The sequence below is a fragment of the Gallinula chloropus genome (genome assembly GCF_964237585.1).
Source record: "Gallinula chloropus genome assembly, chromosome: 19".
Taxonomy (NCBI): Eukaryota; Metazoa; Chordata; class Aves; order Gruiformes; family Rallidae; genus Gallinula; species Gallinula chloropus.
This window is the reverse complement of record NC_140104.1, coordinates 944,210-958,817: the sequence shown is the minus strand read 5'-3', so window position 1 is coordinate 958,817 and position 14,608 is coordinate 944,210. Positions and strand designations below refer to the sequence as shown.

Here is a 14,608-nt window from a genome sequence, read left to right as displayed (position 1 = left end):
TGAAGATGGGGGGGGGGCTAACGCGGGGACACACCCATACACACACCCCTGCCCTGACTCCACTCCAGGAGCTCTCCTGCCTTCCCTTCCACAGCACCCGGGGGGTCTCACAGCCCCCAGAGCAGGATTAGGGTGCCAAGCTCTCGTTGCAGGATCGGGCCCCGGGCTGCCGGTCCCCTCTTGCCATCTCGTGGCTAACAGGGGAACATCAGCAGCACCCTGGCAGGATTGGGCCAGCCCTGCCCTGGGGGAGCCCCTCCTCCGGGCTTGGGGCAGGGAGCAATCGCTGCAGGGTGACGGGGAGCAGGAGACACATCCCCCAGTACCCCTCACCCACTCCTGGGGGCATTGCTGTGTCCCGCGCCCCAGGATGTTGGGGGGATCGGGCTCCCCATCCTGCCCCACAGCCCAGGGGACTTGAGCAGGTGGCACCGTGTGGCCCGGGCTGGGTGTCAAAACGCTTCTCCCAGCCCAGCGCACCCCTGGCCTCATCCTGCCCCGCTGGGCAGCAGCATCCCTCACCCCGGGATGGTGCTCACAGCCCGTGGGGGGGGCAGGGGCCTCAGGGCTCTTCCCAGGGGCTGCAGGAGGTGGTGAGGTTTCGGCTGGTGACGATCCCCGGGGGGTGGGGGTCACAAACGGGAGGCGGAGGCCAGGCGCAAAGCAAAGGAAAAGCCCTTTAATGTCCCGCTCCCGGGGCCCCGGTCCCGGGTGCGGGTCCGGCTGTGCCGCCGCGGCAGCTGGCACCGCCCCCCGCGCCAGGGTGCGGGACCCGAGGCCGTGCGGGCGCGGAGGGGACGCGGTGCTGGGGGGGGGGGGGGGGGGTCGGCGGGGCGGCTGCCCGAGGCGCTCAGAACCGGGCGGCCGGCTGGTCGTAGGCGTGGTGGGTGTTGTACCGCCGCACCGACACCGGCTCCGGCTTGGTGAAGGTGCTGCTGCCGCTGCAGGCATCCGAGCTGTGGAGGGACGGGGGGGCGGGGGGGGGGGGGGTCACAGGGTGTCGGCATCACCCTCTGTCCCGTGTGCCCAGCGCGGCTCCCGGGGGGCGGGGGGCGGTACTCACCCCCAGGCCAGCATGGCCACCAGGCCGGCCAGCAGGATGGCGAAGAGGATGGAGAGGATGGAGGTGAGGGCGATCATGCCGGCGCTGTGCCTGCTGCCCATCATCGCAGCGATGCTGCTGGGCGGCTGGGCTGGGGAGAGAGCGGGGCGGGGGGGGGGTGGGGGAACAGAATGTGCACCTGGGGCAACACAGGAGCCCGGCCGGGGCACGGCGCCTGCGACCCCAGCGCGCAAACAGGGCACACAGGCACAACGTGACATCACAGGGTGACATCGTACCCCAGCAGGACCCGCAGCTGCACCCTGCCTCAGTTTCCCCACCAGCTCACAGCAGCGCTGCACCCCGAGCTGCTGGCGCTCAGTGTGCAGCCCCCCAGGACCACCCTGTATCCCCCCACCCACCCACCGGCTGTGGGATGGTGCAAGGGGCAGGACCAGACCCACCCCCCCCCAGCGGTACCTGATCGCAGGGTGATGGGGTCCGACCAGTCTGTCTCCATCCAGAGCATGGAGTCTGCCAGGGCAAGGAACTTCACCCTGGGGTGGGAGGGGAGGTCAGCCACGCTCCCCCAAGCTGGGGGGGCTGCCAGCAGCCCCGGGGAGGGGCACGTCGCTCACCGGTAGGGCCCGGGGCCGGGCAGGGGGCCGTTGCAGGTGGGTCTGGTCTCATCGCCCGCGCAGCTGGTCTCGCTGCCGACACGCAGCACCGTGATGCCCCCGGGGGTCTTGGGGCAGGGGTAGTTGAGGATGGTGGTGTTGAGGGTCATGTAGGCGGGGACGTGGGCGGGGAACCGCTGGAACGCGCTCTCGGGGGTCCCCGGCTTCACGCTGGAGTTGAAGTTAACTGTGGCTGCAGGGATGGGGATGGGGTGAGGAGGGACCTGGGAGGGCCGGAGCCCTGCACATACCCCTGCCCACGGCTGCTCCCCTGGCCCCCAACCCATCCCACCTACCCCGGGCGGTGCCCACCACCAGCCAGATGACGGCATCCTCCCGCAGGTCTCCGAAGACGCAGCGCGGCTGCTCCAGCGTGAAGGTGGAGGTGGTCGTCAGCCCCCCCAGGTCGGAGCTGGCCAGGGTCGGTTTGTATCGGATCTTTTCTGCAGGGAGAAGCCAGGGGGGTGCAGCAGGGTGTGTGGAACCCCGACCCCCCCTCCCCCCATCCCAAACCAACAGCTCCGTCTGGCTGCAGCAGTGCCAGGGCTGTGGCACAGGGATGGGGACAGGAGGGAGTTGCCTGCAGTGATCGTGGCTATGGGACCCCCCCCATGCCCCCCCCCCTCCCCTCCCACCCCCGTTTTGGGCTCACACACCACACGTTTCCTTCAAAAGGAAGGAAAGACACCGCCGTGCCACCACCCGGCAGGGACAGCCCGAGGACCCCACGCTGTGCCGGGTGCCACCGGGGACACTGGAGGTGGTGCCCAGAATGGGGAGAGGGAGGCACCAGTGCCTGTGCCCAGGAGACCCCACAATCTGGGGCCCGCGGGGACCCCCAGCCCAGCCCAATGGTGTCGGGGGACTCACCCAGCCCGTGGGCCGTCGCCAGGAGCAGGAGGAGCAGCGGGAGCATCGTGCGGGCGCCTGGGTGCCGAGGGCAGGAGTGTGAGTGGCCGGGTGGACGGGCTCAGCGTCCCCACGGGACCCGCCTGCGGCTGCCAACCACCCACATTCCTGCGCCGGCCGCAGCCCCACGGCAAACAGGTCGGGCTCGTTCCCCTGGGAGCGTCCGCTACGCTCGAGTGAGGCCGGGGCGGCGTGCTGAGAACTGCCATGCTCATGGCACGAGTGCCGCCCCGGGCGATGCCCGCTTCGGGGCTGGCCGCAGACCCCAGCGGTGACAGCACGTGCCCCATCCCTGACACCAAGTGCCACCATGTCGAGACCCCGGGTGGTTTTTTTGGGCGGGCCCCAGTGCCCCCATCCTCCACAGCTCCAGCCCTGTGTGGCACTGGGGGGCTGGTGTGCGAGCAGGGAGGCAGGCGGAGGGGGCACGGTCCCGCGTTGGGGCAAGGAGGACACAGTCACAGGTGGCCAGTCAAGAGTTTACTTGGCAGGACACGGGCCAGGAGCCCTGGGGGGGAAGCAGCCCAGCCCCGGGGGGCTGCACGCACAGCCCGGAGGTGGGGGCTGCGACAGGGCTGGGGGGATGTGGTGGGTCCTGTAGGAGCTGCGGGCGAAGGTGCTGGTCCCCAAATCCTGGCTGCACAGGGACCCCCAGGCCTTGGCACTGCGGGGAGACAAGGAGAGGCATCAAGGGGATGGGGGGGATCCACAGGGCTCTCCTGCATGGTGTTCTCCTGCAGCCCCCATGAATGCACACACACCTCCCCCCCCCAAAACACAGTCCCACGCAGCCCCCGTACCCCACAGCGCCGAGCAGCGCGGCGGCCAGCGCGGCCCCCAGGCTGGCGAGGATGGAGACCATGATCACCACGTCGCTGCCGCAGCGCACGGGCACGGGGCTGATGGTGCTGGGGCTGCTGGCTGGAAGGAGACGGGACGGAACACGGGGCTCAGGGATGGTGTGATGGAAAGGGGAGGGATTGGGCGGTGGGGGGAGATTGGGGGCTGCCTTTCCCCTCTGGGGGTACGGCAGGTGTGGGCAGCAGGGAGGGGTGGTGGTGCCACCGGTACCTCTCCGCAGGAGGACGGGCTCTGACCACCTCGTCTCCGCTGTGGGGCCGTGGCAGCCCATCACCAGGAACTTCACCCTGCAGGTGGGTACAGGGTGACACGGGGGGACAGTTTCCTGGGTGGGGAATCGCTCCGGTTGGGATTTGGGGGGTCCCACCTGTCCGGCCTCACCTGTACGGCCCCGGGGAGGGCAGCGGCCCATTGCAGGGGTCCCGGCTGCCCTGGCCCCCGCACCCCGTGTCGCTCCCGACCCGCAGGAAGGGCAGGCTCGGCGCTGAGCAGGCGTACGCGGCCGCCGCCGTCTCCAGCGTCATGTAGGAGTGGGCAGTGGGCAGCCAGTGGTACAGGGGGACGCTGTCCCGGGACGGGGGGTTCCTGAAATCGGCTGAGGCTGCGCGGCACAGACGGGGGTGAGAGGCTGTGGGGAGGGGTCCCCGCATCCCCCCGCCGCAGCCGGGAGCACGGGCTGGAGCAGCTCACCGTTGGCGAAAGCCACCACCAGCCATACGGTGTCGGTGGGGTTGGTGTGACGGTCGAAGACGCAGCAGGGTCTCTCCAGAGTGAAGGTGGTGGCCGTGAGCTTCCCTGGCAGTGCCGCGGGGGGCACGCGGGGCACGTAGGGCAGCAGAGCTGGGGGAGGGCAGTGAGAGGGGGTCCCGTGCTCCCTCTGCTCAGCAGCTGCCTGACACCAGCCAGTGTCTGCGCTGGGGTCCACGAGTGCCAGTGCCAGGGCTCACAGGGTGCTGTCAGAGCCAGCATCCAGCTACGGGACCAGTGTGGGGACCCCCCAGACATGCCCAGCCCCATAACCCCCTCCCCAGCACAAATGCCTTGCAAAGACCCCACAGCCCCTCCGAGCCCCCCGTCCCCCTCTGCCCCGTCACCCCCGGGGAGTCACCCAGGCCCGCGGCCGCGCCTGTCCCAGCCAGCGCCAGCAGCACCCACGGCAGCTCCATGTCGCTGTCCCAGTGTGTCCGGCTGCTCCGTCCTGCTCTGCTCATCCCACCCCACTGCTGAGGGGACGAACCGCCCCGTGAGCCCCTGGAGCGGGACCGCCTGTCCCGACACACCGGACCCTCCCAGCCCCACATTCCTGCACCGGCTCTGCCAGCCCAGCAAGACCCCGCAGGGGCCAGTTGCACCTCCCGGGTCATCCACTGGTCCCAACCCCCTTACTCCCCCCCCAGCCATCCCACTGGACCCTGGAGCTGCCTCGGCTGTGAGGATGCAGGGTGTAAGTCTGTGATGTGGGAAAGGGAAACTGAGGCACAGAGGAGGCACGTTCAAGGACAAGTCAGCAGGAGTCAGAGGTTTTGTCAGGGCTAGGAGGGCAGCTGGGTGAGTGGTCCTGTACCCCAGTTTGTCCCTCCAGCACCCAACTCCCTGAGAGTGCCCCATGCCCACCCATCCCTCAGAGCCAGGGTGAGGACTGTGCCCGTGCCCATCTGGTTTTGGGTGCAGTAAGCCTTACCCCGAGGGCTGGGAAGCACCCTGGAGCTGTCACACCCAAAGCTCACCAAACACCCCAAGTGTTCAGGGCTGTGGTCCCACCCCGTGGCCCCCAAACTCCAGGCCCACCCCACACTGACGCTTCCTCATCCGTCCTCCCCCCTTTGGTGGGGAAAAGGTCCCCAAGCCCTTGGGACGGGGCCAGAGACAGTGACACCAGCACGGGAGCTGTGCCACAGGGTCCCCTGCAGCCGCCCCCGGGGTGAGGGGTTTGAGTGCTCCTTCCCCACTGTTTGCCCAGGGCTGTGGCTGCCCGATCCTGCGTGGGAGGGGATTTCCCCCCCCATCCCCAAGGGGCCGGGCTGTGCCTCCAGATTACGTGGAAATGGGGCATTCAAAGATTAGGCAGCCCAGCTGCCAGGGGAAAACCAGGCGCAGCTGCAGCCTCACCCCTCCTCCTGCCCCCAGCCCTCCCTCCCCTCCTCCTGCCCAGACCTACCTCCCGGGGTCTGCAGACACCCACGGGGGGATGCCAGCCCACCGTGTGCCAGCCAGACCCCCCCTTCACACCCCCCATGTGCCACCCAGACCCCCCCGGGCGCTGTCAGGGTGTGCGTGGTGAGGGGAGGAGGCAGGGTGACTGACGCAGGGGGACACTGAGTCACGGTTCCCACTCCAGGGAACACATACCTGTGGGGTCAAGGCCCAGCTGGTAATAACCACCCTGTGCGAGCGAGCTGGCGCCAGGGGGGAGGAGAAACCCCCCTGTGGGGTCTGGCCGGGGCCTGGGGTACCCAGGGCTGTCGGGCAGACCTGTCCAGGAGCACTATGGGCACTGAGGGGGCTCGGCCCCCTCCCAGCTCCAGCCGGCACCCTGGTGGTGCTTTCGCCCCACAGCAGCCCTGAGCCTCCCCCTGCCCAGGGCTGGGAGGCTCAAAGCGTCTCCCTGCACAGCAGCACCCCAGCACCAGGCTCTGTGCTGCCCACCCTGTGCCACCCGCATCCCCCTGCCCTGGGGTGGGGGGGATAAGCCACCCTGGGGCTCCACACCCACAGCAGCATTCAGGAGATGCCCGGTGTCCCCACTGAGGAGGGAGGGGACACAGCTGAGCCTGGCAGGTGATGCCCCAGCCCTGCCCCAGCCCAGCTCAGGGGAGCTCTGGCTGATTCACTCACAGCGACATCCGCAGCAGGAAGCTCTGGCTCTGGAGGGGCTGGGCGAATCCTGCTCAGCTTTGGCTCCCAATCTCTCCTCTGCACAGCCAGGGCAGTGAGGAGCAGACACAGCCCGTTTCTGTAGAGCTCAGGACAGGTACCTGCTGCTCCCACAGAGCCCCAGGCGCTGCAGCACCCCGTGGCTCAGGGCTGTGTCCCAGAACCTGCAGCAGAAGGTGACCAGGAGGCTGTGCCCACAGACCCTGGGGAAAGCTCCAGCCCTCCACTGCTCCAAAACCCCTTTTATTTCTGTATTTGGGTGACAAACTTGCCCCACTCTGCTGGTCCCAGGAGGATGCTGAGCCAGCAGCTACCAGGGAAACATCCCAGGAAGGAGGAGAAACAGCAGATGGCACCAGGGCCTGTAGGGTGCCAAAGGGATGGAGCCTGGGCAGGGCTCCAGGGCTGGGGGCCACAGGAGCAGCCAGGAACAGCTCTGAGAAAGGCTCCAGCAGCTGGGGGACAAGAAGCCTGGGGACAATGCAGGGCAAGACCCCAGGGCTGGGACGATGTGCCCTTGGAAGGGGCAGGTCCCTGGGCAGAGCATCGCTGCCAGCAGCCTGGCAGGGCTGCACCCTGCTCCCGGGGCTGGGAAGCAGGAGGGAAAGGAGACAAGGGGCCCATCAGTGCCTGGTGGCACCAGCACTCCCAGCTGCAGCACCACAGGGCTGGCAGCAGCCACCTGCTCCCTGCAGAGGCTCCAGCAGGCCCTCAGAGCCCCCAATTTGGGCTGTTTCACGTCAAAGAGGGGCAAGGGCTGGCAGGAGGGCTGCAGGGGATGAGCGGGGAGGGCAGCTCACAGCCAGAGCAGGGGCTGTGGCTTTGCCCAGGAGGGACCCTGTGGGGTCACCTGCCCCAGCACTGTGCCCACAGAGCCCCAGGGGTGGCACAGGGACAGGCTGCAGGCACTGAGCCCTGGGCTCCAGCCCCTGCACCCTCCTTTCTCCTGGCTGGAATGAGGGGCTGCAGCCCCAGGAAGCCAGCTGGGGCCCCAGCAAGGAGCAGGGAGGCAGCCCAAGCCCTCAGGGAGCTCGAAGGCAAAGCAGGGACGCGCCCAGCAAGTGTTTACCAGGACCAAGCAGCCAGAGAAGGGAGGAGCTCTGCTGTAAGTGGTGGGAGGAAGGCCCTTGTGACCTTCCCAGCAGGGCTAGGAGAACTGAGGCGCTCCTCTCTTCCTGTCCTGTCCCCAAGCATCACCAGGGCAAGGTTCTGCCTTCACAAGGGGCCCTGCCCCCCAGGACCGCTCTCCCAGGGGGGCTGGCTGTGGCCATCAACCCCCTGCAGGGACACAAGTGCATTCCAGAGACGTGTCCTTCCCCCACCACCACCCCCAGACCCAGGGTGTGGAGAGCAGGCAGGGCTCCCAGGGGACAGTGTTATTGCTCAGTGTGACAGGCAGTCAGACACAGGAACTTAAGGCAACAGGAGTAAGTGCACTAGGTGGGGTCCCGAGGCGCCGCCGGCCCCCGCCCCAGCTCAGTGTCCCAGGCAGTCCTCGGTGACACCCTGGGCTGCCAGCTCTGCCAGCACATTGTCCAGGTAGTTGGGGTCAGGGTAGCCGTGGCCACTCAGGTTGGTGTCCATCTCTGTCTTGTGGTGGATCTCGTTCCACACCACCGTGTTGCTCTCGCCCGTGGTGCTGGACGTGCCCACGGTGAAAATCAGGCGCCTCTTCCAGGCCACTTTCAAGAGCTCCAGGACCTAGAGGTGGGGAGAGAAAAAAACAGAGCTGGTCCTCAGCAGCTAGGAGGCTTGAGGCACAAAAGCAGCTGGGCAGAAGCTTGACAACCTAAATCCCTGCCCTAGCAGGAAGAAGCCAAAGATCCCATCCCGTGCTGGGATTTCCCTCACCTCCTCCTTACCCATGTGGTGCCTGGAAGGGAAGGACTGTTCCCCACACACACCTCCAAACACACCCACCCAGAGGAAATGGGGATGGGAAGAGCCAGCAGCTGGACTCCCTGGGTTCAGCAGTGCTGTGCAAACCCCTACAACTGTGTAGCCCACGACAGGCCAGGAGACTCTTCCCAAAAGATCAGAGGGGATTTGGTTTAGTAAAGGGATGAAGGAGAAGGACCCTTCAGAGTCACAGCTGCAAGGAAGCAGCAGAGATCTTCACAGGCAGAAGGATTACAAAACCATGTGAAGAACAAAGAGCACAGACAGCTCCCAGAGCAGCTGGTTACCACCATGGGCACAGCTCCCAGGAGCAGCCAGGCTGTCCCACTCTACCACACAGGACCAAGAGCCAACCTGAGGTCAGGTTATCAGGGTGATACTTTACCTTCCTGCCCTTCTCGTTGTCTGGCAGGTAGCAATACCTAGGAAAACCTCTTGCAGTGTAAGGCATCCCAGGGTTGGGGTGCTCAGGGCCCTGCAACAGATAAGACATTTGGCATGGACACCTGTATCTCCAGGAGTCAGACAACCCCTCGGCAGGGGGTCTGACATGGCCCCATCTCAGAGCAGCCAGGCATTGCTGACCAGGTCAGACCCCTTCCTTGCACTCGTGTTCTCATGGGACAGGCTAGAATCACAGCTCCTCCAGGAGCAGCCTCATGCTGGGATACAAAGCCAGCTCTTCAGGTGACTTCATTTCTGGTGGGAGACAGACCCAAACCACAGCTTTGCCCAAGCAGTGTCATGCTGCCCTAAGAGGCCACCCAGCTCAAACCCTTGCAAGCTCACTGCAGCCACTGGAGGCTCAGATGTGGGCTCTGAAACCAGACATGGGAATCTCTCCCACCCTGTGAGCATGGGCTGTCTCCTCTCTGCTTCCACAGCCATTAGTCTTCCCAGTAGGTGAAAGGCTCCTGTAGACCCTGGTACAACCCTCAGAGGAGGAAAGAGATCTTTAGTGGAGGAGCCTCAAGTCACACTGAAGGGCAGCCAGGGGAGCTGGGGGCCTCTGGGGATCCCCAGGCTGTTACTGGATCCCTGTGCTTCTCTCCAAGGCTCTCCCAGCTTGTGCTACCTGGCAGCAGCCGATCCCACCAGCGTGCTGTGTGCTCACCTGGATGCCTCTGCTGATGTGATACACAATCTGGATTGTCCCACAGTCCTTGTGCCCAGGCAGGGACTGGGAGAAGGTGGAGACCTCCATCCTCCCTTTGGGCTGAGTGCCGGTTTTCTCCCCGTAGATGGTTTTGCAGGAGGGGCACTGCAGGCTCCCGTCCTGCGGGCAGAGAGAAGGGGGTCAGAGCTCCACAGCCAAGTCACCCCAGAGCAGAGGGTCTGGAGGGGACAGGCCAGCTGGGTACCTTGTTCCCACTGGAGTACATGGCCAGCACGCAGAGCATGTGGAAGGAGTGCTGGCAGCCTGTCAGGCGGCCGACTGCTCCTGGCTTGACTGTGCTGCCCTCGGCGGCGTCGCTGTACCCCGAGGGTGAGGACAGCTTCTCCATGCAGATGATACAGTCCTGCAGCCCAAGAGAGCAGGAGGAAATCAAGCACAGGCTGGTTGCAGTGACTGACCCACCAAGGAGATGCTTCAGGAAGATCTGCCTCCAGTGTTAACCCTTCCCTTGGAGGTGCAGGGGCACAGAGACAGGGCTCCCTTCTGGCTGGTATCACCCCACTCCACTGGGCAGCACAGGGAGAGCTGCCATCAGAGCAGGAACTGAGCAGGGGTATGTCCTGCTCCTCTGCAGAGCAGCTCCCGTGCTGGGGTTTGACCTCTGTAGTTTCAACCTCCCTGAGCACTGAGAGGAGACCCAAGTCAGACTCTCTTGCCCCCAGGCCAGGCCCTGCAGCCAGCTCCAAGGGAAGGAGGCACCTGGACTCAGCCCACACCGTGCTTTCACTGCCAGTCAGCAGCTACCACGTGTGGGCTTCAGGCAGTGCCAAGGCCTCTCCACCTGGCACCAACAGTGCCACTGCAAGCAGCAGCACCTACCACCTGAGATGCCCAAGGATGGTCCTCAGGCACCACTGTGGTTTTCACAGCGCCCCAGCAAGCTGGAGTCACCTCACTGCCCCCTCACCTCATCAGCAGGAGAGCCCTTCACCTCTTCCAGGTACTTCTTGACCACTGCTTCTGGCTCAGTTGGTGTGGCTGCACAGGGAGAAGGGGAGAGCAGTCAGACACAGGGAGGGGGCTGATGGGCATGTGCAGGGTGAGCTAGAGAGAAGGCAGACAAGCAAGTCACCAGCCAGGACGCCAAGGAGAAAGACCAGGGTTAGAGGGGGAGAAGAGGCTGCCCCAGCTGATCCCTACAAGCCCCCCAAGGGCTTTGCTATCAGAAACAGCTACCATCAGGACCACGATGGAAGATCCCACCAGGGGATGCTGGTGCCCTGTGCTGTGTGCCCAGGGCTCTGTCTGCAGCTGCAGGGCTCCAGGGCTCCTCACAGACCCCAGGTGACGTCAGCCAGGTCCCAGCTGGACCTTGTGCCAGGAGCAAACTCAACCTGAGGACACTGTGGTCTCCCTGGGACAGGCAATCACACCATCTGTGATGTCAGAGGAGAACAGGTATTCCCACATGGGCCCCAGACCCCCAGGCCCCACAAGCCTCCCATCCTGAGCACAAAGCAGCCTCCTTTCTCTCAGGTTTCCACATACTCCAACCCAGCAAGACACAGTGCAAGTCTCAGGGCACCTAAACCAAACCAGCTTGGGAACAGGTGCCCTATCTGCAGGGCCCAAATACAGCCACATCTTCCCAAACAGACAGGCAGCACGGGGTTAACACACACAAGACCCAGAGCCAGTTAATGCCAAGAGCATCAGCAGTCACCTCAACTCCCTGCCCATCATTCTGGAGCTGCCCAGCAAGGCTCTGTAAGCCAGGAAGCATCACACCCCTCTGTAGGGTGCCCAGCCCTGGGTGAGGGATGAAGAGCTCCTTACCAGTCACCAGGCCTGTCAAGGACTCTGCCAGGCTCTTCCCCCAGACTAGGAGAGGAAATGTTTGCCCAAGTGACACTGTGACTCCACCTGGCAGGAGGCAAAAGAGCCCTGGCACTTGGCTTGGGGAGGAACCTCACCCTTTCCTTGCTGAGTCTGCTTCTGGGAGAGAGCAGGGCAAAGTCACGTTGTGATGAACAGGCTGGCAAAGGCACAGCTCTTCCTCCTCTGCACCGTCCCACGCTGGCTGAGGCAGCTCCAGGGGCAGAGAAGCTCTAGCAGCAGCCAGGCCAGACACAAGCATCCATACCCAACACCCCAGGGCCCCATGAGGAGTCATATCCCAGCTCTGCCCCAAAGAGCTTTGCTCTCAGGCTTGTTTCTAAGACAGGACATCACCTGCTAGGCCAAAGCATCAGAGCTGCAGGGTACGTGCACCACGTGCATCTCCAGCTCTCCCTACCCACTCTGGGGCTTTCAAGGCTCATGAGCATCCACGAGTGTTGCCTCTGTGGCTGAAAAAGCTGCTCATGAAGAGACAGCTGCTCCAGCACCCCAAAAAGCAGTCACTGGCAGGGCAGGAGAGGCAGGTGCTGTGTTCTGGGTAACCACTTCTCACAGTGGGGGCAAACACAGGGAAGCAGGAGGGGAGCACTGCTCACGTGCCATGGGCATCACCGAGCAGGACAAGACTGGGATGGCACAGATCTGCACCCCTCAGTGCCAGCTGGGGCTGTGGGGCATCTCTGCAGAGAGCAGAGCCAGTGTCCACACAGACAGGCAGGGAAGAACAGCACCTTTTCACTGCCAAGGAGCCTGGCCAGGCCTCAGGAGAGAGCGAGGCAGAGCGCTGACAGGGTGGAGAATCACTTTGCTGGGGAGAGCTGGGAGCTGGGTGCTCCTGAGAGGAGTTACGTGCAGCCTGGGGCTCCTGGCCATCCTGGAGCACACCATCTCTGGCAGTGGGAGCAGTGGGATGAGTGAGCACACAGAGCAATTGAAGGAGCTCACGAAGGGAAGGGGTGTGGAGACATCCCAGGCAGGCAGAGCTGCAGGGCTGGCTCCCTGGAGACCCTTCGCTGGGGAAGCACGAACAGGATATCACGAGCATCAGGGCAGAGAGACACGGAAGCCAGTGCTTTCCACTCCAGGGAATGCCAGAATTCCCTGGAAAAGCACTTCCAAGAACAGCCACAGGAAAAGCAGGAAACAAACAGGAGCCTGAGCAAGCCCCAGCCTTCCAGCTCTCAGGCCAAGAGCCCTGCAGTGCCAGGAGCTGCTTCAGGGCCTCCTCACCAGACCCCCAGGGACACAGCTCCTTGCCTTGCCTTTCCAAAGGTGAGAAAGGGGTCTGGGAATCCCCTCTGCTGGGACCTCACCTCAAGGGCTGCCAGCCAGGAATGAGTCCCAAGGCACGTTCATCAGTGTGAGCTGTCTCAGCTCAGCCCTTACTGTGCCCAGAGCCCTCCCTGCTCTGATGTCCCCAGTCACAACAACCACCTTCTCACTCCTGAGGGTCCCGTGCTGCCAGCCAGACTGGCCACACATCCTCCTACACTCTGTTTTCCAGGTGGCTCTTTCTGGAGTGACCTTCCTTATCTCCTCTGTCACTGCCTTCTCCAGCCCACAGCCAAGCAGACGCCCAGACAAGGTGGTGAGGACAGGGGGAAGGGTGTGTGACACCAGCAACGCCTGCCCAGTACCTGGCAGAACACCCCAGCTCACTCCCACCTGCACAGCAGCTCTGAGCAGCAGCAGAGTGATTCACCTTGCTCAGGGGCTGGAGGATGCTCCTCCCCTGCAGCCTGCTGTGCATCTCTTGCCATTGACCTTCCTCCCTCTGTAGCAGCTCAGAGAAACACAGGGATGACTCGGACAAGAACTGCTCAGGCTCATGCAAATCGAGTCAATGAAAGAAGACAAAGTCCTGGTGCAGAGCTGGGTAAGGGTGAGGACCAGAAAGCTCCTGCAGAGCCTGTGGGCACAGCAGGGATTGTGGGCAAGGCAAGTGGCGTTACAGCACCTCACCAGCTGGCATTGAGACAGAGCTGGGGACAATGACAGGCAGAAGAGGGCAAGGCAGCCCCCAGCAATCCCTAGGAAAGCCCTGCCTGCTGGGTTTGATGCATTTAAATCCACCAGGGCTGTCTGGAGAAAGGGCTGGGGAGCTCAGCTGCTTTACACAATCTGTCCCCAGTCCCAGGGAAGCCTCTCCATGCCAAGAACGTGGTTTCAGCAAGGGAGGTGAAGCCCACAGGGCCTTCCTCCCCTCCCAGGAGAGGCTGTTCCTTGGGCAGCCCGTGTCCCAGCAGCACGGAGGAGCAGGCAGCAGGCGCTGGGGGCACGAGCCATGGATGCTCCAGCACAGGAACCACGTCCTTGTTTGCTCCATGAAGGTGTTTGCCTCCAAGTCTTTATTCTAGCCATCCCTTGGGATCACAGCCTGCTCAGAGCCAGAGTTCTCAGGATTCGATCCTGGATGGAAAGCGCAGCAGCAGAGCTGAGCAGAGCTGTTTGTCACCCCCAGCCTAACGAGGGGCTATCGATTCACCCAGCCTGTGCAGGAACATCTATCTACCATTCTTTCATATACAAAGAGAAGAATAATGATTTTTTTCCTTGTTTTCAGTGCTTCCCCTTCCTCCCTGCAGATAACAACCTGCTTGCTGAAGGGCTTTCCATGGGCAACATTTAACAGGTGTTTTGAATCCTTGCTCAGCAACCAAATGCTTGCAGCAGCACCACACCTCCCCCTGTACCCCAGAGGGAGACACATGGGTAGCAGCAGACTCTTTGACACCCTACACAGGCCAGGCACAGGTTGTTTCTAGTTACTGCCACAGTCACCCAACTCTCATCTCCTCTGCACCCTGGATTTGCAAATGCTGGACCTACTGACCTCAACCCCCAGGAGGGCTGCCCAGAGATTGGGAAGGGGGGGAAGAGATTCAGTGTTGAAATCAGGTTTCTCCACTGTTAGCACTTTAGCAGGTGAACCAAAAGACCAGGCTGCTCTGGAGGTGACACAGAGCATCCCTGTTACGGCAGCCTGGCTCCTGCAGCAGATGGTCCCCACAGGAACAGCAAGCTCCTGACTGCAGTGGGCTCCCAGTCCCACCCTGGCACTGGCCTGGGCCACAGCTGCAAACAGACAGATGTATGGGGAGCATCAGTCAGCTGGGATTACACCCCTTGCCTACAGCCTGATCCCATCCCACTCAGCAGGGAAGGACGAGCGTCCTCCTCTCCTCTCCGTCCACCCCGCAGCACTCTGCAGGCAGCTCCCACCCCAGAGGAGACATGCAGGGAAACCTCCAAGCAAAGCAGACAGTGATCCCAGCAGCAGAGAGGGTAACGAGCCAGCAGAGCCCCGGGCAGGCAGCTGCCCTCCCCAGC

General features: G+C 63.7%; 3 protein-coding genes across 3 annotated transcripts in view; all 3 read right to left on the bottom strand.

Annotated features, from left to right (window-relative positions):
• Positions 1–850: 850 nt before the first annotated feature.
• LOC311199012 (uroplakin-3b-like protein 1) lies at positions 851–2,635 on the bottom strand (the record flags this gene model as incomplete). Its single annotated transcript, XM_084273056.1, has 6 exons — positions 851–956; positions 1,064–1,193; positions 1,523–1,599; positions 1,681–1,912; positions 2,016–2,162; positions 2,590–2,635. The coding sequence occupies 6 exons, from the start codon at positions 2,633–2,635 to the stop codon at positions 851–853; spliced, it is 738 nt and encodes a 245-aa protein (XP_084129182.1).
• Positions 2,636–3,108: 473 nt separating this feature from the next.
• Positions 3,109–4,655, bottom strand: LOC311199011 (uroplakin-3b-like; the record flags this gene model as incomplete). Its single annotated transcript, XM_084273055.1, has 6 exons — positions 3,109–3,292; positions 3,429–3,549; positions 3,700–3,776; positions 3,871–4,090; positions 4,180–4,329; positions 4,598–4,655. 6 exons carry the CDS (start codon positions 4,653–4,655, stop codon positions 3,109–3,111), a joined length of 810 nt encoding a protein of 269 aa, XP_084129181.1.
• A 3,008-nt stretch (positions 4,656–7,663) lies between these two features.
• Positions 7,664–14,608, bottom strand: part of DTX2 (deltex E3 ubiquitin ligase 2) — a 29,571-nt gene continuing 22,626 nt past the window's right edge. The window contains exons 5-9 of the mRNA XM_084272945.1: positions 10,347–10,417; positions 9,624–9,782; positions 9,377–9,538; positions 8,648–8,737; positions 7,664–8,064 (exon numbers count right to left, since the gene is read on the bottom strand). Coding sequence (XP_084129071.1) covers positions 7,840–8,064; positions 8,648–8,737; positions 9,377–9,538; positions 9,624–9,782; positions 10,347–10,417 — 707 coding nt within the window. The 3' untranslated portion in view covers positions 7,664–7,839. The remainder of the gene's footprint in view (positions 8,065–8,647; positions 8,738–9,376; positions 9,539–9,623; positions 9,783–10,346; positions 10,418–14,608) is intronic.